At 38.5% G+C, this 21788-nt stretch overlaps 1 protein-coding gene across 3 annotated transcripts; it reads left to right on the plus strand.

The window, feature by feature from the left end:
* The first annotated feature begins 3210 nt into the window (after window positions 1–3210).
* EEF1E1 (eukaryotic translation elongation factor 1 epsilon 1) lies at window positions 3211–20559 on the plus strand. 3 transcript variants are annotated; one of them, XM_058832608.1, is made up of 4 exons: window positions 3211–3402; window positions 5436–5636; window positions 12804–12899; window positions 19915–20559. In XM_058832608.1, exons 1-4 carry the CDS (start codon window positions 3226–3228, stop codon window positions 20053–20055), a joined length of 615 nt encoding a protein of 204 aa, XP_058688591.1. In that variant the 5' UTR covers window positions 3211–3225; the 3' UTR covers window positions 20056–20559. The 3 variants fall into 3 exon arrangements, with proteins under 3 accessions (XP_058688591.1, XP_058688594.1, XP_058688593.1); XM_058832611.1 differs by lacking the exon at window positions 19915–20559 and adding an exon at window positions 13153–19907; XM_058832610.1 differs by having other exon boundaries at window positions 3274–3427.
* Window positions 20560–21788: the final 1229 nt, after the last annotated feature.

Genomic DNA, 21788 nt, shown 5'->3' on the forward strand with positions numbered 1-21788 from the left:
TTCTGGTTTGGGGCAAGGGGAGGAGGCCGTGCAAACAGGATCTCCATGCCCCAGGGAAGTGGGCTGAGGAAGGAGTGGTACTCAGTTATAACCCTGGCCTCCCTGTGGAAGAGGATGGTAGGGCTACAGCCACTGTTGCTGAAGTTAAGAAGATGGAAGGAAAACTGGATTCAAATTGTAGCTGCAGTGGGTTCAAGACACAGGGCAGAAAACATTCTCCATTTGTATAAAATATAGATTTGTATGTAAATATTCAACAACAGCTTCTGTAGTAATGAATAAGAAATAAATTGCTTATTTGATGTATGATAAAACCACTATTCTGCACAGATGATGCAGATGACACTTGATTTATATTGTCTCGCAAAAGCTTCAGACAATTAAGGAGAAAAACTGTTCCGAGACTTATTCCATCGACAAAATTCTGGTACAGCTAACAGCAATATGATTCACACAAGGATCTTCTGGCATGTGAAGCTTGTTTTAACAGATACCGATGTGACATACATAAAGCTGTCAGGCTTTCTCCAAAGGACAGTCATCCACTTCATGTTTCAAGTGCTAAATTAATTATATTTGACATTTAATTTATAACCTAAGGTATTTTAGATTCGGAACTTGACTATGACAACAGCAGATTAGAGCAGGGCCCTGTTTGACAGAATCGATTTTTCAATTTATTTTCCTTGTATGTGAGGGTCTCAATTCAGATTTTTGTGTCTCAAGCTTGCGTACAGGACAACGATACCTCTAAGCAAAGAAGGCTTCGTTCACCTCCTCCCCCAGCCATTTCGTGGTGAATTATTTTGCACTCAGAAGCAAGTTTATTCTGCAGCCTTAATCACAAAGCTCCACCTAATGGAATGTAGGGAGAACTGTGCCCAGAAAAAGAGAGAGACCTTGCTAAACACTTCTACCAAGGGAAAACTACTACCCAAACGTAAGCAGTTGATCTCCTCCATCTAATTTATAAAGTCTCCTTTTCCAAGGTCTTTAAAACTTGGAGGTTTGAGGGAGGAAAGTCATAACAAAACAGAATAAACAAACAAAACAAACAAAAAAAAAAAGCAACCACCCAACAACTCCCAGGTTTCATCTGACTAAAACTGTAACCTTTTCCTTTTAACTGGTAGATATTTCAACACGTCAGTACTAATGCTTACACTGGTAGATCACATCTTCTAGGTTCTAAAGCATGTAAAATTATAAATGTATAGATTAACCTGTAAGTGTAGGCAAATATTTACTGATCAATGGTCCATTACCAATAGTAAAATTGCTCAATGATGAAACTATCAACTAGCTTTCAAAAAGGGGGCAAGACATCTCTTTCAATTTTCTGAACTGAAAAGGAAGCCGTTCTGTGCAATTCTGGATCATTTATTGATATCACAGAACTGGAACACTACTGGAACACTGCTGCAACACTGCTGGAACAATATAATTTCAAAATATTACTTAAAGAAAGGAGCTGATTAATTTTAAAAAGCTCTGCCAAGAGCAAGGCCATTTTCAAGGAAGTTTTTGTTTTGTTTTGTTTTTTTAATTGCTTTGCAGATGTTAATATAAAAGACCCTATAAAACTTAAAAAACCACTCACAATTTCAGATTTACTCCCCAGCCAGAGGAAGTGTCTACTTTCAGACTTTTTCTGTAACAGAAGGTACAAATCTAAATGTCACCTTGTATCAAGATAAAGTGTTTCACTGGAGAAACAGGACATTTGTCAGGATCATGTTATCTGAGATGACTAACGCAGTGATAACCCTGAGTCTGTACTGTAAAAATGTCAGTAGTAGGACAAGACTAGCTCATTCTTTTTAGTAAAAAAAATGTTAGTTTGGTGTTTCATAGTCTTCTACAAGAATTGTGCTCTGATACTCTGCACAAATAAACCTGGAAATCTAAAATTGTTTTAATTCCTAACATTTATGATCAGATGTACGACATCTGCAGCAGAGTATCTTCCCTTGGGAAGGTGATTAAATCACATCTTCATCAAATCTCAAATACATTAAAGTGCACTTAAGTCAGGCTATTTCATGGCCAGCTGAGATTTTGTAGGGTTTATCTCTTAACTCCACTTCTACTATTAACAGTGGCGATTAGGATGATTTTCTTAACCCTACTTCTATCCCTCCTGCTCCTCCTCTTCCTTTGATGCCCTTGAGTAGCAGCTTGGTTCTGGCCGACCTTTCATTTCACAAGATCCCTAGTGATGTAGCTCTCCACAAAACTTCAGCTCCCCTACTAAATTTGGCTGCATTTGGACAAGGAGTTCAAGATTTGCCAAGTGGAGGAAGGTAGGACAGGCAAACAGGTGGATAGAAGCGGTGCAGTGGTTCCTGAGGAGCCCAGGAGAAGGGAGGGACGGTCTGTGCGGACAACCTGAGGGCATCCCCGAAGGACACATCAGGACATCTCTTTGTGCGGCACTGAGCCGCCCGCGGAACCGAGCAGCGAGGGGCCGGCAGGCCGGGACACCGGGAGTGCGGGGGACCTGGGGACAGAGCCGGAGCTGTCCAGAGAAGGGCAGCGAAGCTGGGGAAGGATCTGGAGCGCAAGTCCTGTAGGGAGCGGCTGAGGGAGCTGGGGTTGTTGATCCTGGAAAAGAGGAGGCTCAGGGGGTCCTTATGGCTCTCTACAAGTCCCTGAAAGGAGGCCGTACCCAGGCGGGAGTCGGCCTCTTCTCCCAGGCAACCAGCAATAGAGCAAGAGGAAGTGGACTGAAGCTGCACCAGGGAATGTTCAGGCTGGACATCAGGAGGAATTTTTCCACAGAAAAATTGATCAGGCATTGAAATGGGCTGCCCGGGGAGGTGGTGAAGTCATCATCTCTGGAGGTGTTTAAGGACAGGCTGGACGCGGCAGTCAGTGCTATGATCTAACTGATTTGGTGTTGTTGGGTCATAGATCGCACTCCGTGATGTCTAAGGTCTTTTCCAACCAAATGAACTCCGTGAAAGCCCAGAGCCGCGACCCCTCCGCACCGCCCCTGCCCCGCCGGGGGTGGGGAAAAGGGCGGCCCCGCCCCCTCCCTTAAGGCCACGCCCCGGAGGAGCGGCTTGGCGCGCGCGTGCCTGGCCCGTCCCGTCCTGCGGCAGGGGACGTGTCGGGGAAACTGCGCATGCGCTCTACGTGACCCCGCTGCTCTTCCCTCCTCCCGAACGGCTGAGTGCGAAGCCCCTCTTGGCTGCTGATTGGCTGGCTGGCCCCTTCGGGCCAATGGCAGCGGCGCTTCTTTCGGAGGTGCCGCGGCGCTGTCCGCCAATGGGGCGAGCGGTTGTTGCCACCCTCCTTCCCTGTCCCGCGTGTCCCGCCGTGCAAGATGGCGGCAGCGGTGAGGGGCGCGGAGGAGCTGGAGCTGCTGGAGCGGCTGCTGGGGCTGCCGGGCGGGAACAAGTACGGCGTCCAGGGGGAGCGGAAGGTGAAGGGAGCGAGGAGGGGCCTGGAGCGGGTGGCGGTGGCGGCGCGCGTGGGAGGGCGGGCGCCTTCTAGTCTCCTTTCGCCAGTGGCTGCTTCTCTCCGAGCTTCCCTTCTCGCCTCCCTGGCAGTTGCCCCCGGACACCGGTGTGAGGGTGGCTGCGGTCCCGCATATACCAACCGACGTCTTTTTGTGCAGGGTCTCATCTGTGCTCCTTCCAGCCCCTTCCCATATGTTGTGGATGTTGTAGGGCCTCGCTGCCTGCGAGCCTGTAGGTTCTGGAAACGCCTTCCCTCTGCTTGTGGGAAGCATCATCATATGTCATGGAAGGGATTTCGGCTTGGCTTATACTTGTTCTTTCACCACTCTTTTTTTCCCTATGACTGCGAGTTATATCTATGTTATCTTGATTAAATTACATGTGAAGAAAAAGGTGCTGTTTTAATAATAGGAAGACGTGTTGCTCTTAAATATTTTACTTTTTTAAAGTACTCTTACCTGGCAGGTTGTAATGGGGTGAGAGCTGGTCCATCTACTGTGCCTGCAGTGAGAGGACCAGAGGAAATGATCCAAGATGAGACGAAGGAGATCCAGATTAGATGTTAGAAAATAGTTTTCCCTCTTGTGGTGCTCAGGCATTGGAATAGGTTGCCCAGGGAGGTGGTGGATGGAGTATCCATTTCTGGAGATGCTTACAAGACGTCTGGATGTGGCACTGGCTGATGATTTAGTGGTTTAGGGATTGCAGTGGCAGTGCTGGGTGGATGCTGGACTGGATGATCTTAAAGGTCCTTTCCAACTTTGATGTTTCTATGATTCTGGATGTCTTAATGTTTCAAAGTTTGTATGGAAACATTAGAATCCATGGTTTAAGAGGCACCTGAGGCCTGAAAAATGAAATGTGGAGCAGGGAGCGTCACAAATTTGTGAGCCCTTTGATCCTCCCTCCTGGAGAAGATTGGTTGAGAAATTAGGCTCTGCAGTTGCCTTATGCTTTGGGGTTTTTTAATTGACTGTTTATGAGTAGAGTCTTGAATATCTAGATGTGTTCTTCAGTTGCAAAACCTGCCTTAATTATTTTACAGCCCAGCTGGTATTTTAGTGCTATTACCATAAAGCATAAGGCTGAAAAATTCAAGTAACTAGGTCTGTGTGTAGCTTTTCTGGATGGATGCTCATTGGAAAAAAAACTCAATAGTAGTGAAAGACTCTTGATATAAGTACAAAAATAATATTATGCTTTAGTTTGCACCTTAGATTAAATAAATCTGAACATAAACTGCTCTGTGTGCTCAAAGAAACTTTACTTTAAAAGAAAGTGTGTTGCATTTTAATCAGTTTCTTTCGTTTTATGTCATAAATGGCTGAATGGGCTTCAGCCCATTGCAGTGAGTTTCAGTTCACTCACTTCATTTCTTGACGTGGTGGTTCAGTTTCCTTCTCCACAGCTGAACACATGCTGCTGTCACTGCATGCAAAGACATCATGGCTAAAGCTGGAGGTGTGTTGTGTTGTCCTGCTGGTATCAGTGAGCTCCTGACTGCTGATCAGGGCATTTTGGAATACACAGGAATACAGTATATAGGAATAAGCTTTTTCAGGAGGTGTGGTTGCTGCAGCCTGCTTGCTCAGAGAGAAGTTGAATGCTACTGACTTCACAGTCTTAAGTCAGAGTCCTGAATTTGGAAATGAGTTTGAAGTCAGTTAATAAGATTTCTGCCACAGTTAGAACAAGCAATGTTATTTCTGCCTAATATTGTCAGAATTTGCTTAGTTTGAGCTAAAGGTGTCTTGGTTTGTTCATGTTCTTTTGCAAGAATTGAAATTAAATCACCCCAAAGAGCAAAAGTGAGCACAGACTTGGTTTTGAGGGCACTACCTTTAGAACTCTTCTAAGTTCTCATCTATTGCTTCCAAAGTCCTTTTGAGGGAACATAAACAATAGCCATTCACAGGGAGACTGCTTTCTTCAATTATTTGTTTAGTCTTGCATTTTTATTTCCACTTCCAGGTTCCTGTTCTCCAAACCAACAATGGCCCTGGGCTGACGGGGTTGATGACCATCGCTGCCCACCTGGTCAGGCAGGCTAGGAAAGACCAACTGCTGGGAAGCACTGCTGAGGAGAAGGCTGTGGTGCAGCAGTGGCTGGAGTACAGAGTGACCCGAGTAAATGGAGGCTCCAGTAAGGAAGATACTAGGACAATTCTGAAGGTAAGGAGTACTTAATTACCTTGCCACTGAATTTTGGAGTGACTAGACCTTGAAGAAGGTTACAGTGCTAACGTGTGTATGATCATTCAATTAATAATATTTAACAAATGCTATGGGCTTGACAGCATCGCTAAGTACTGGCTTTTATTCCTTTCGCTGCTTTTCACTTTTATTGGCAAAAATACCCCAACAGCCTGAAACAGGAAAAGAGCTAAAACAGTAAAATCTATGAAGCAGAGCTCTTGCAGTGCTCAGTGTCTGTAAATTATGAAGGGTGTTCCACACAGTTTCAGAGACTTTTCACCTGCCTGTGTGAGGTGCCAGTTTCTTACTGTCTTCATAAACCTTTGTTTATAAGCAAGTTGGTGTTGTATTCCAGGATAATACTTCTCTGTTTTAAGAGCTAGTCTTACTAATGTGGCAGTTATGAGATAGAAGCCATGCTTGATGCTGTGGTAACTGGTGTTGATGCTAAAAGGAAGTACTGGACAGATTTGTGTGTGAAAAGTGAAATCATAAAGGAACCTCTACAAAACTGTCCTTCACATTGAGCTACTTTGTGTGAAGTCCTTGGTTTGCCGTTATTAAACTTATCTTGTAGACTGAGGCTTACTTCCTCTTAAACAGGTGGAAGCAGAAAAGAGAATCTCAAGGGTTCCCCTTGTTGTTTGAGCAGCCAAATGACAAAGAGCAGATAGCAAAACTTGCTCTGTTTTCCTTACTCCTTGCAACTGGTAAAAAGTATTTTTGCAGTCCTGTGGGAACAACTTGAAGAGAAAATTTGCATTACACTGTTAAGCACTGTTTACAAAGTGTATATAAAAGCAGTGAAATTCAATCAATTTTTAAAGTGTTTATTTTTTCTAGTTTTAAAAATACGTTTTAGATGGAAAGTTACATTGCTCAGTGCTGCCAGTAAGTCTGAGTTTAGAAATTTGTGAGCTGCAAGGTTGACTACTTGAAGTTGGCAGAGTCCTAATACTTCTGGCTCTGGCAAGGTGTGCAGAAACAAAAGATAGACTGAAGCAGTATTGACCCACTGTTACTTAAAATCAAAGAATGCATCTTAAAATTATTCGAAACAAAACTTTGTTACTCTTCAAGCTGGCAGCCCTCTTGATCTTGAGGCCTACCATGCCTGCATTGCCTACCAACTTGGTGAAAATCCTGACAAACCATTTCTCTCACTTGAACCCCAAATAATCTGAGTTATCTTGGTTTCATTGTATCTGGGGAATATCTTCCATTGTTTAATCATGAGTTTGTTTACACTGCTTCTTTTTCAGTAACATATCTCTGCTCCTACTTTCTATGTGCAAATGCTATCCAAACCTTCAGAGTCATGGTTACTCTACAGATGCAGCATGAAAACTCTCTACCCTTTAGGATTTTTAGAACTTGATTGAAGGAAGCACTGACTAATCAGAGTTTAACTTCAGTTTTAGGTGTGGTAAGACGAGGTGGCCCTTGGAGGTCCCTGTTGTCTAAACTTTTATGACAAGTGTCACAAAGTTTCAGTCATTCTTCAAACAAACTTGAAACTTGTGATGCTTTTTGTTCTCCAAAACTGTGAGAAGACTGTATGAGAACAAATAACTAACTTCCATTTACCTTTCTTGCGTTTCTGTTCCTATAAAAACTGAAAGCCAGTTTTCTGTCTTGTTATCACAAAATTCGTCTGCTCAGGATGGTTTTAGTAACGATACCTCCAATGTCAGCACATACATGTGAGTATTTGCAGATCTGCATTCGAGCATTAAAACCAGATGCAGAGATATGATAGTTTCCTGCTGAAGCTGGGATCTCTTTTTAGCTTTGGCCTTAGTGACGCTGGTTGTGTAGAAAAGACAATATGATGAAATACAAATATGTAGATAAATCGAGTGTTTCCAAGCAAAGCAAAATTTCCTTACTGAGAAAATATTAGTGCTACTTCAGAGAGAATCTCTGCCTTTAAGTGCATTTAAAAGTTTTCCTGTGATTTTTTTTAAGCATGTGTTGAGTAACCAGAATTTATTTTAACACAAGGCTGCTGTGGAATTGTTTCAGCACTAATAATTTCATAGTATAGCAATTAAGGGCTTTTTTCTGTAATTTGTTCTCTTGCCACCATGATTAATCAGACAAGGGCCAGCCTACCATTAAAGTATACTGTGCCAAAAGGGAGTATGGGTGAAAAAAAAAAAAAAAAAGAAAAACTAAAATAGGGAGGGAAGTCTGAGACTGTAGTTTTACAACGTGTCTGGAATACACAATGGCAGTCTTGGGACGGTTGCAGCCTAGAGCCACAATTTATAATAAGCTGTGCCAAAACAGTTCAGTCATTTCTGATATAAACTTTAGGCTGCCTCTATTTAACCCTTAACTGATGTGGTTCTACAAAATGTCAGTAAATAACTGGTTTCATGTTTGTTAATTTGAATGGGAAGGATTTTCTGTTTGCTTTACAAAAATGGGTTGTTAAATTTTTCTTACTAACGTGTTGCCTAAAGCTGTTACTTAGCAGGAAAATAATGGTGAAATAGAAAATCTCAACCAGGGTTTTTATATTCATCCAGAGCAAATGCCACAGCGTTCAGAATGGGCCAAAAAAAGGCTTGTTGGGTTTTGTCTAATTTTGATTTGTGCTTCTGTACTTGACAAAATAAAAGGGAGCAGTATTTTTGCTCCAAATCTATTCCTCAGCAGATCCATAGGAATGATGAATGTCAATAGCAGTGATAGCATAATACCCAATGCATTATATTGACTTTCTTTTCCGTAGGATAAAAGAGTATAATCTCTTGTTTCTTTGCTGTTTTATTTAGTCGTAAATTAAGCTGCATAGGAAAAAAAAACCTGAAAATTTCTGAATTGTCATGCAGGATAACTAGTGTTTTTTCTGCTCCTCAGGGAAGGAACTGAGAGCCTCTGTGCCATCAAATGTCTACTTAGGTGTTAGTGAATTCTGTTCAGGAGATCTTAATATCTTTGCTTTATCAGTTTTAGGTATTTTAAACCTGAGGGTTCTTCCCCCCTCACACCCCATTTTCAGAAACCTCTGACAAATATCTGATAGCTTTTTTAATTCACATAAAAGCATCCATATAAATGTGGAAACCTCTGGTCACTGAAGGATAATGATAACTAAGAATCTTTGTGTAATACTTTCAGTGTCTCATACAGAACAATGTTCCATTATTTCAATTAGCTTTATCCCAGTCTCCTGTGCTGCCTGGATGTAATCATGAAATCCAATTAAAAATCTGAATAAGAGAGCTGTAATTTCTATTTAATATGCTTGCTTGAAAAATTACTGTTTCCACAGGTACAAAAGCAGGTTAATCCGTGCTCTGTTCATGCCATTAATCCAGAGGTCTGCAAACTGTTTTTTGAGAGTCCTGAATGGGATGCGTTCCTGCTTTGGCAAGCCTGTCCAGCAAACACTTTTCAAACTTCAATTTTGTGTTCACTTCTTTACATCTTTCATTAGCACCAGGATATTTTTCCCCACTTACAGGTTTAAAGATTGAATTTTTATTATTGCAACAACATTTATCGATTAACTTAATAATATAATATTGTTCCAGACCAGATTTAGCTCATAGTTTGTCAGTTAGAGGAGTCTTGCATGAGAATTAAAAATATGTCTATGTACCAAAAATGTAGTTCTGCTTTTCTTGGATGTGGCTGCAGAAGCCCTTTCTTGGGTTCTGCATTGTCAGGATCTTTCCTGAAGCATTTGGGAGTGCTCAGCTTTTTGTCTTTGCATGGTTCGTGAGATATAAAAGCATTTGGGGCATAAATGACCTTAAGAATCTTGCTGACTGAAAGGACAGGACGTGCTTCTGTGTGTAAGGGAAGCACATACACGAGCAGGGTGTTGTGGGCAAAATACCCACAAGAAAATCAGAGTATGATTAGGTGCATTGGAAGCTCCTGAGTTGTAAGAAGCAACTATTCCTTATCAGAGCCACTGTCACAACTGGCAGTGACTGGCAGGGATTCAGCAGTTTGAGCAGATTAATGGATTAGGAGCCACTGGATTGCATATTTAACAGACAGTAAGCAGTGCTGGGGGGTGCTCGGAAGTGTGCTCTGAATGGGATGTGTTGAGCTGTTGCTAGATAGAGGCTGTAAATTGGATTTTTTTTTCCCATCGAACAAGCAAATGGAAATCTATGGTCAGTCCATAAATAATGCAACAATTCTTTCTCTTGCTTTTCTCCCCCTCCTACCCAAAAATGGTGTTTGAATTGCTGCAGTTGCTCATTGTATGTTAATGCATTGTAATGCAGCTATGCCTTAAGTACCTGTCTGAAATTTGAGGAGTTTCCCGAGGGAATGCAACCGTAAGTTTATATAGTTACAAGCAACTTCCAGGACTATCTTAGTCTTTTAATCCTGTTTTTATATATGTGGAATTCATTTAAGTAGTGACATTCAGTACATGAAAGACAAATGTAACAAAGATGACAGCCAGCAGGCCTGAATTTCCTGCATGTGATAGAAATTCTATAGTTTTACATTCATGTTTTCATTAATCTCTCCAGGACAGGAACACTATTTCACTTTAATACTGTGGTCATTTAAGCAAGCTTGACTTTCAGGAATTTTAGCACATTTGGCTATTAGCCAGTAGTATAATCATGCACGGAAAGCATAACCCATGAGGCAAGATTAACTAAATGTGTCTAATGCACATGAAAAAAGTATGGTATTTCTGAATTAATGTGACTTGCAGAATTAAATCAGAGTATCTGTTTATATTTTAGGGGAGGAAAGTACATATTCAAAACCAGAATTGTAAACTAATGCTAATTTATACAAGACTAAACCATTTTTGTCAAGTTTAATTTGCTCAGTTAACTGACTTCATAAAATCTGATGAACCAGAGTAAGTAATTGTTCACATTGTAATGGCTTACCTTGCCTTTAAAGTTTTAGGATTTTTTTTTATTGTTGAGTATTTTGAGTCTACACTTACAATATAAAACACTGAATTAGCATGCTGTAATTTCTTTGATGTGGAAATCCAAAATTTTCAGCAGGCAGAAAAATAAATGTCGTGATGGTACCTTCAGAGACAATTAGCTTTGTACTTTACAAAATCCTGATTCCGTAGCCTAAGCTAAGGGGGGGGGGGAGGGGGAGAAGATATAATTTCAGTGGTGTTAATTTTCATTATCATGCATGTGGAATTTCTGGTTAATTGAAATGAAAAATGCTGGTCAGAGAATTTGTTTCAAAACAGACAGATTTGTGGGGTTTTTTTCCTAGTAAGCAGATCTTTAGGTTTGGGGTTTTTTCTTCCTGCAGTTTTCGTAACATTGGATTTGCCTTTGTGTTGCATGTAGGAGATTCCATAGAACTGTAGTTACATGTTTGTGGTAATTTGATTACTAACTAACATGAGCAAAGCAGTAAACCAGTCTAACGAAAAGAAGCTACATAGTCAGGGACACTTGACCTTACAGAATTCTAACTATGCAGGGGTTAATATGTTTCCCTGATTTGCTCTAATAAAAGAAATCAAAGCAGGCATGGGGATGTTCAAATATTACAGAGGGTACAGGAGTCCTGTCATAAAGAGATAATCGAAGAACAGTAAGGTGGTTTAACGTAGTTGAGCTTGTCAAAGGCAAATGCAAGGTTAGATGTCCTAAAGGCTTAATATTCTAGTTTTGTGTTTTGGTCTTGGTTTATTTTCATTATATGCATTATAGGAAATCCCTATATCATTAAGTTATGTAACTACAAAAAGAGCGACATGCTTAAGGCCAAATATAATTTTTTAATTGTTCACTAAGTATTAACCCCCTTCTCCTTGCCCAAGACTTGTTTTTTCAATAAAATGTTGTCTGAAAATGGAACATGCTATAATTGAGACTGAAAAATTAAAATTTTTGAAAGTGTTAGTTACATTTAAGCTGCTTACCTCTGTTTCTAGGGCAAGGGGAGGGAGTGGCTCAAGCAGATGTTGTGTGCTTCTTTTTTTTCCTTCAGATAAGGGGAGTTTCCAAATCCAAGGAAAAGCTGGGGAACTGTTTTTGTAGATGTCTGAAAATAATACTGTATAACTAAAGCTGGCTTATGCTGGGGTCCACGTTAAAGTAGGTAATTTTATTGTTACATTTATTTAGAGAAAAGTAGGGGGCAGAAAGGTGCATAAAGTGGATGACAGGTAGGTAAGATTTGCAAAAAAGGAAGGGCAGATAAAGAGGTAGAGCTGATGTGTGATGCCTGTGTCCTCAGAACTGATAAACTTGAGCAGCACTGAGCCTGTCAGCCTCTTGTTTTCTGGCAGAGAATGGTTGCATATAGAAAGCCATGAAAAGGAGTATTCCTGTTAATGCTCACTTGACATAAGTATTTACTGAACCTGAATGGATTACCCACCCTCATAGCCTCTGATCTGGAACAATTGAGAGATGATCTTAAAATGCTGAAATTCCCTCTTCTTGGCAACTTGGACAGCAGAATTGGCAGTATCAGTCATAAAGAATTGCTAGCAGTAATTTCAACATTAATAAAAGCAGGTGCCACGTGATAGCAGCTGATGGGTATCAAGCTACCAGCATCAAGCTTGAAACACCTTGTCTCCCACCCCACTATTCCTGTGTGCTTCCCTGGTTCTTAGACATTTGGAGTTCCAGAACCTTCCTGACCAGCTGTAAGGAGTCCTGGAGGACAGGCATAGCTGCTGCTGGAAGAACAGTATGCTGTCCTTTTATCATAGGACTGTATTTTCTATTAATCGAATGTTAAACATTTGAATATGCACTCATAATAAGTGCACAACTCTCTAATTTTTGAGTTTCAGTAATTTGAAGCCAAGAAAAGGCAGACTTGAAAGTATTTCTGTGAAGCAAGCTTAAAATAAATTGCATTTGCATTTACAAAAATTTTGCTACATATAAAGCACTTTGTTTAGAGACCAGCATTTAAATTTTACCTAATTCTCACTGTCAAATAATGATACTTTATTTTATTATTTTCTCATGTATTTTCTAGAATTTTTTCTTCTTGTATTGTTTGTTATGTTTGCTGAATTGGGATAATTTGATACTGGTGTTTATTTCATATGCATGGTCTCCAGAGGAGATTTGTATTATTTTTAACAGCTCCTTTAATATATTGCTTCACAAAGTCAATACTACAGTAGTATAATGACCTTTTCCTTTTTAGGATCTTAACATGCACCTTGAAGATAAAGTCTACCTTGCAGGAAACATTTTTACCTTAGCAGACATTTTGATGTACTATGGATTGCATCATATCATGGTAAGCATTACTTGCATCATTTTTATATGTAGAACTATCATAATTGTTACTTATCTAAAGGGCATTATATTGTTGTAGAAGTTGACCTACTGAATGGAGCAGAACAGATGAAGATAAAACTTGGTTTTAAATTTTTCATTTTATTCTTTAATATTTAGCTATGGATCTGTCAAAAGACCTGTGGTGTCAGAATGTTTTAGTTTCCTCTGCAAAGTGTAGCAAGGATGATTGATACCTATCCCTGTGTTTCTAGGATTGAGGACTCTTGCCTGTTCGAGTCTGAAACACGACTGAACTACAGAACTACAGTCACAGAAGTACATGGGGAAATAGATAAATGATGTGTCAGAACTGAAAGTACTGACTTCTTTAGCATTAGAGAAATACAAATGCATGTAAATTAAGCTCCTTAATGCATGTAAAAAAGTTTGAGCCATAACAAATTGTCATTTGTGTTTCAAGTGATAAGACTTGATAAGGTACATAATATGAAAATAACATGGGGAGCTGGTGCTTAGGAGGAAAAGGAAAAAAAAAAAACCACCCCAAAAATAAACTTGTTCTGAGTGGGGAGGATGTTGAGATTATTTCTAGTCTGCTCAGGCTACTATGAAGTGCTTAAAAATTGGTGCAGCTTCAGTTCTGATCCCCAAGTGTTAATTTAAAGATAAAGCAGTAGAAGCTATTTGCATTTCTGTGGCTGGAATGTGTTTGTAAATGAGCCATTGTCATTCTCTAGAGTGGGAAGAAGCCAAAGGACTCATACGAAAAGGTCTACTAAATTTTCAGGAAAAGATAAAATCATTCAGTTTTGTATTAGAAAATTGATGGAGGGAGTGAGGATAATTAGAAGAAGATGCCTCTGACAAATACAAGTGTGTCTGAGAATTGAATTCAATCAACTGGGTGGATGGTTACTTTTATACAATTAAAAGCAGAGCTCTGGGAGAAGTGTAGAAGAATGCTACATTTCAAAATGGAAGCAGAGGGGAGGGGCAATCAAGTAGTGAAATTCTACCAGAAATGAAAGAGATCTTATGTATCTGTATCTTGACTGTCCAGGAGTAAAAGTTCAAATGAGTGTCAAGCAGGAGAGAGGGAAGCTTCATTTCAGGTTTTTGAAAGCATGGTAGAGTAAGTCACGTAGAATTAATTCTATTAAATCATATTTACGTTGTAGAATATCTTTAGCAGTAGGATAGATGTGTTGATTACAGTGTCAGAATGGGTTACCTTTCACATGTGATATGCAGACATAAAAAAGACTGTAAGTATTTTCTAAAAATATGATTGTATATTCTGTAAGAGTACAAGTTCAAATGAGACTTTTTTTTTAAAAAAAAAACAAAAACTTGGCAGGGGAAAATCCAAGCATATTTTAAATTTAGAGTTTGCTCTAGAGTAGACCACCTAATCAAGATGAAAAGATACAAGTTATTGCTTTGGGAAATAGAACAGATGGTAAAAACAATTGACTTGGTGCTCCTGGGTGCCTGCAACCATCCAGACACTACTCAGGACAAGTTTATAGTATAGCATCTGTTTCTGAAATGTTTGATTTCATCAAAGGTAATTTTCTGAATCAAAAGGGTATAAAGGGCAGCAGGATGACTATTCTAAATAAATATGAAAATATAGAAGCTACTAAGTAATTCCTACTTAAATTCCTACTGTATTTTGAAGGTTTCAGAATTGATAGGCATATAGAGGCAAGATCTTGAACTGTAGAAGCTTCTGATTTTATTTTTTTAATGTTTTTAATTATTTTTATTTTTCTTGTAATTGGAAGAAAGTATGTCCAGAGCTGCTGCTCTGCCCTAAGCTTTATGGAGGAGGCAGGGAAAGCTGCTGTATCTCCTCATGTGATGTGGTTCAGAGGAGCAGTTTGTCATATCCACCACTGCTTCAGCTAAGCCTTGTGCAAAATATCAGTATGTGTTTCCTATGATGCTTTAAGGAAGGAGGTAGAAATGGGAGGCACAGGGCAAACCCACAGATCTTGCTGTCCATCAAGTTGTCTAGAAAACTGATCTGAAAACATTACTGATAGTACCTTAAAGGTTAATCTCTGATTTTGATAGACTGTAAACTACATGCTAACACAGACATTAGTGATGGGATACTGTAAATATTACTGACATACCATGATCATCCTGAATAAGCCAAGTAGTAAAACTTCAAAACCTTTTTGATGCACATTTCTTTGGAAAAGTTTTTAAGACCAACCACTTACATAGCTCAGTTCTTCACCTGTGGTATCTTGTGGTATTTTTCTAAGTATAGATCATGCATCTTTGTATTCATTCCACCCTTCCCACCTTCATTTTGCCCTTCCCATTATCCAGGAGGAGTTCTGGAGTCTGGTTCTTCACTGTCCAGGCTCATCCATTTGAACTGACAGTTTGTTTACTGAATAGCAGCAACTCTTAATTCTGTGGTTGTGTGCCTGCCTCTCATTCTTCCTGTCCCTTCTAGTTATCTTAATAAACACAAGAGTGCAATGTGTTTAAAAATCCATAGTGTGGGAAAAGAATTATTATTTCAATCAGTGAGTCAGATTCACAGGTAGTGTTTCAGGGCTTTTGCAGACTGAATGTGTTTTGGGTCTTCTAATTAGAAATACACATTCATAGTAATAAGGCAGGAACTATGTAGTACATGCTGTTCTGCACCATAATATAGGTCACAAATTCCCAAATAGTGTAATGCTTGATACTGCCTTTCCAATCAATGCGATCTACATTGTCATATATAATTGATGTTTCTGTGCATGTAACATTAATATTGTTGTCTTATAGACACCTCGATTCCAGAAATACATATGTGGATAAATATGAACAGTAAAGTTCTACTAGGTTAAAGCATAAATTGCAAGGAAAACATAAATTTTAGAAGTTTTTGCTTGAGGTTAGCTTAAGCAATCAGTAAGAATTAAATTCCCCCTGTAGTAATGAACTTGTTTTCTAATACGGGGGATTTTTTAAATTATTTTTTTAAACGTTTCCAGATGTCTTCATTCTTAAATATTTTTGACCAGCACAAGTCCAGCTTTATCTCAAGAGAAATAATCAGTATTATGATTGATCTGCTTTTATTCTCCAAAAATGTTGTCAGAACTAAGGAACTGGTCTAAACTCTATATGTCTGACTTGAAAATTTCTTTAATAAGGTCTGGAAGATTACTTATGGGTGAAGTTTATATCTGCAAATGGAAGACGCCTCAGTCAAAATTTTGGTGTCAAACTGAATATGATCAAGTACAAAACAAACTAAGTTGTTGTCCTTGAGTCAGAACTACTATTGAACTGTAGTAAGGCTACAATAGTAGTTTATTTTAGAGTTATTTTTTCCATATGGAACATTTCCTGTAATAAACAGATTGCCATGGCTTTTTGGTGATATTCACTGTTATGTTGCTTATTTTCTTACTGAGGTAACAGTAAAAATGGTTTTTAAACTGAATTGCAAAAGAAGCACCTTTAACTTAAAGATAAGATATAACTTTAAGCTTATTCCTTTAACAGCAGAAAATTAGACAAAGCTATGTGAAAGTACATGTATGTTACGAAATACACCATCCAGCTTGTGGGTTTTTCTCTTTTCTCCCATATCTAAAGGCTAAGTTTAAAAAGTCAGATAGTATCTGTCCTTCTCTTGATGCTGAAGAGGTTCATATCTAGGCAGGTATTTTTAGATTTTCTGTGACCTGCAGAGTGTGGGAGTGGGGCTTTATGCCTGCATCCCCAGTGCTACAGAAAGAAAATATAATTAAAGCTTGTGTATTTTTAGCCCTTTCAGAAACTTAGAATTGCATTGTATGATAACCACCTTGGTGCCCCTCAATGAGCTTTGTGGTGGAAGAAAAAGACTTTTTTTCATGACATGAAAAAAAAAAGTCTGTCAAATTAAGTGTCTGCTTCTTTGCTATTAAAATAATTGCTTTAATAGCAAATAATTATTTTAACAGCAGAACAGCAGCCTTTCTTAACTTGGGGGAATTATCTAATTTAATGAGGAAGAACAGAAAATACCCATCTAACAAAATGTTGTAAAAAATGCCATGGAAGTGATCTCTAAACAATTAACCTAAGAGTTATGTTCCGAGTAAAAAGTAGAGCATGCCACAAAGTGCTTTTTAATATATTTCACTGATAGAGTACATTATGTAAATAAGTAAAAATATCTTGCTTGTTGTGTCTAGAGTACAGAAAGGGGTCTTATTATTAGCATGGCTGTCTGTTTTGCCCTTCAGATGTTTTTTCACTACACTAACAGAATGAAAGAGGACTAGTGTTCAAGACTTCTGTTTTTTTATTTACATTGGAGAAATGTGAAGCTCAAGAATTATCAGTAAAAGATTATGGGAAGGAAATACTGTATCTGCTTCAAAATCTAAAATTTAGCTCAGCCTTTCCATAACCATTAAAGTCATTAAAGACTTTGAAAAAGGTTATTGTAAACTCAAGGAACTTAAAAGTTTCAGTATTTTAGTATTTGCTCCTTAAATACCTTTCTTCACTTTCAGTAGTTTTAGGCTGCCTTAGAGCACACACATTGTTCTTTTAACACACTGTGTTACTTTGTAAATGGTGCCCCAGCTTCATATCAACCATCAGCATCCAGCTACCATTAATTATAAGACACTGCAGGTGATCAAAAGCATCTTTCCCTAAATGTACTGCTGGTTTTTTTGGTCCTGAACATACTGGACCTGAGGAAACTCGGGCAGTTTGTGAAACAGTGTTATATTTCCATAGCTTCCACTTTTCATTTGTAATGCCTTTTAAAATTCTAGATTTCCCCCCGCCCCCCTTTGTTAGTGCTGTTCTGGTTAGTACTATTCACTTCGTTAATTGCCAGTAACTCTCTTATATTTCTAGAACAGCAAAAATATGTGGCTGGTTTTTATTGTTTTTCTGTGTATTTCTATCTGACTCTACAACTGCAAGAATAATGTTTACATTTCCATGCCAGCAGCAAGAAAAGCAGATTTTCTCATACTGCCTGAACTAGGGTTTGTAACGGTACAAAATTGCAGAAGGAAATAGATTTGTAGTGCTGGGCTTGTATTCGGGCGGGTGCATTCCCTAGGAAGAGCAGCTGCTTGGGTTCAGGAGCAAGATCCCTGCTTTTTGGTTGCTGCCACAGTTGCTATGCTTTCAACTTCCCATTAATTGATCTTTAATGCTATGTTCCACTGGTTTGGAATTCCCTTCTGCAACTCCTTGAAATTCTTCTCCGTCAGTATTTTTTCACTGATTCATCTTCTAGTATATATTCTTAAATTCTTTTAGCTGCTACAAAATGTTTAAAGCTTCCCAGTTCTAAGCCAAGTGCTGGGCTGTGGGAGAGAGCAGCAAGGAGAAGCAGCAAGTCTGATAGGCAACTCCTGGAATCAAAAGGGTGGTGTTTCACAAGGTGAAATATAAGACAAGACATGGGTTTAAAGAGCAGCTTTTTACCCATACGCCTGAATTAGTAAAATTAGTAGAACCTGTAAATTAGTATGTTTAGCTCTTTCTGTGATCCAAAGTTTGTTGAAACAGATCTGTTTCTAGCTGTCTTGTGCCCAAGACCAAATTTTCAGTGAACCTGCAGCATCCATAAAATCTTGTGGCTGTAGACCAAGTGTAAGGAATATGCCATCTGTTTAGCTTTTGAGGAGATTAACCTTGATTAGCTTTAGAAATCTAAACATGAAAAATATTAGGCATATCTAGATCATTATTAATCTGTTAAAACTGTCCTCTATAGATGTGCCTTTTTTCATTGACTGCCATCATTGTCAAGATTTAAGTTAAATTTAATTAAGTTTAAATTTGATGGTTAATTATCTAACTGAAAATGAAGTGAGGTGAATCCTGCACTGATTGGTTTCAGTATTGGTGAGCTGGGATAGGGTAGTTGATGTGAGGATCACATTTTGTTCCTGATGCGGGCTTTACAGTCTGTTTTGTGAACTACTCCATTTGTAATTCAGTTGTAGTATGTTAATATGAGAAAAGAGATTATGGTCTAAACTGATAAGCCAACTTGATTACAGAGAAGTAATAAGACATAAAATTACTAATGAAGAATAGTAATACAGGTGATACAAGATGGGAATAATTCTACAGCTTGAAAGACTCTGAAGTAATAACAGACTTTGTAGGATGGCTTTGAGGATGCTGCTGACCTAAATTTGAAAGACTTAAAGGTAGAATTTGGCTCTGTAACTGTATATAACTTTAGCTAAGCCAGTCTTCTGATTAAAGATAGGCTTGAAGCTCTGCATTAATCTTAGCCACATAGCCTGTGACAAGGAGCTGTTGCAGTAGTGTGATAGAGACTTCTCCCTGATTGGTCTTGAGGCTGTTCTGTGTGATAGTACTTTAAGTATTTTTATGAAGTATGGGCCGGCTTCCGGTTTGTTTTACTGCTAAAATTTGAATCATGCCATTGCTATCTTAATAATGTAAGCTAGCAGATCTGAACAGTTAAGTTATGCTGATTCTTAGTAACTATTCCATTTTGAGCAATAGTCATACAAAACAACTTCCAATTATTCTATCCAGTCTGAAATTGCCTGGGGAAAGCTTACTCCTGTACTTACAATACACCTTGAAACATGAAGTAGTTGCTTTGCCTGTGAGACAAGACTGCTAAATGAACATGAAAGGGTTGTGGAACTCTTGTGAAACTCTTCCCTGCACCACACAGTGCTGTATGCTGACCCCATGAATAGAGAGATGCATTAATTTGTGCAAGCTTTTCCCCCCGGTCTATCATGCAACTATATATCATGCAACTGTATATTCCACCTCCAGGTCTGCTCCTTTGAGTAGATTAAATTTCCATACATATTATGGGTTTGAGTTTTACTATGAAATTAGGATAGAATACTGCTGGACTGTAACAAGTTACTTGAGTTTAAATCATTTATAAAATGATCCACTTTTATTTTGCCTTACCACATGTTATGACTAATGATGCAGTGCCTGGTGTTACTGGTGCCTTGTATTTATTCCCCATGCAGGTGGACCTCACAGTGCAAGAAAAGGAGAAGTACCTTAATGTGTCTCGTTGGTTCAACCACATTCAGCATTACCCAGGTGTCCGACAGCATCTGTCCGATGTCGTCTTTATCAAGAACAGATTATACACTAATGCTCATTAAGGCAAATCTTAATATTGTGTTGGAATGAGGTGTGGGAGTTTAGAAGTTGTACTGTCCAAAGCCACTAACCTGCAAATACTGTTTTGTAACCTTCTGTATGTGAACTGAAACTGTCAATGCCTCAAATAATACAACTGCATTGAATTGCTGTTGTTCATTCAAGAATTTGAACTAAAGAATTGTTATTATGTGTCTGATTAAATGCAAAAATGGTAGAAAGATGGAAATGGAGTTTTAATTCACTATTTTTTTAAAAATTTAAATTCTTTTAAGTAAACATTCATGTAAAATTACATGAACTTTACCATCAGCTGTTCACTCCTTTTGCTATTTATTGAATTTTTATGTATGTCAGCCAGCTTTCCTTTCGTTTTGTTTTCCATGGATGTTTACACTAGTTTTGTACAAGTTAAGAGCTATATTGTGTGCCAAGGATGTGAAAAAAGGGAACATGCAAATGTTACAAAGTATTTATGTGACCGAATAAATTATTTTAAAACTGTAGTCTTAATTTGTCTGTGAAACTTTGTAGCTTTTCTTCAGTGAAGATTTCAAAAGGTTTGTTCACTTCCTGCTTAATTTTGTGGTGTACTGAGTCTAGAAGCATTTCTTTTAAAACTGAGTAGCAAAGTTAGTGTTCTTAAAGATTTTGGGTGTGCCTTGTGTCATTTTTTTTATACAAGGGTAAATGCACTTTTTCCACCCCCCCCCCAACAAAACCAACCAAAAACCCTCAACTTGAGATCATTTGCTGCTCTGTCAAGTTTGCTAGCAATGTTTAAAGTGGGCTTTAAAACCAACTACACTGTTGTGTCACACATTTGGATGGGTCATTTTATGATGTAGAATGTGCTCCTCTGGTTTTTATTTGTAACAAGTATAAAAGTGCTAACTTGAGTTGATTACGTTTTGCACAATTCAGATAATATTTAAGGCATGAAAGAGATAAAAAATACTTTGATGTTTTAATTGATAAATGAACTTCTGTGTTGGTTTCTTCAGCAGTTAGCCCTCAGCTTCACTTGTACATTGTTTTATGTGCTACTTAGAAGCCTCTCACCCAGTAAAGTACTTCTACTAAAGAAGTAGATAATGAGATGAGGTAATTAAAATATATCCTGACACATAAATGGACAGAAGAAACTTGCAAGGTTAAGCATAACCTGGACAATTCCAGGCTCTAATAGGTGCTTTTGTAGATATACATAATTTTATTTTTAATTCTTTTATTTAAAGTTTACAAGCACACCAAGTTACTTTTAAGGTAGAAATTTCAGGAAATTTCTCACAATTTCCTGGGGACTTAATTCTCCACTTCTAGCTACTCTTGTTCCTTGCTATTTAGCTCACCTTATGTACTTAAAAGATCACTCTGAAATCTTGAGATCTGTTCAAGAGTCATGGAGTGGGCTTTAGTACAAACATACATTAGATACTGAATTCTCAAAGCTTTTCATATTCAACTGCCTGAGAGCTTCAGGTGTTTACTGTCAGTACTTGTACTCTTAATATCCAATTAATTCAAACATTTGTTATCTAATAGTATATATTCAATTGAGTTTGCTTTTTCACGCACATGTGGGAGCAAGTGACGGTAAGACTTAGAAAATACTTGCACTTCTACTAAATTCCACTACAATAAACCATTTTCTGTTTCAGAAGGGGAGCATGGGTGTGTATCATCAGTACATTGGGTCAGGGTTTAGGCAAGTTTCATGTTCATCTTGCATTTA

This window comes from Poecile atricapillus, chromosome 2 (genome assembly GCF_030490865.1).
Source record: "Poecile atricapillus isolate bPoeAtr1 chromosome 2, bPoeAtr1.hap1, whole genome shotgun sequence".
Taxonomy (NCBI): Eukaryota; Metazoa; Chordata; class Aves; order Passeriformes; family Paridae; genus Poecile; species Poecile atricapillus.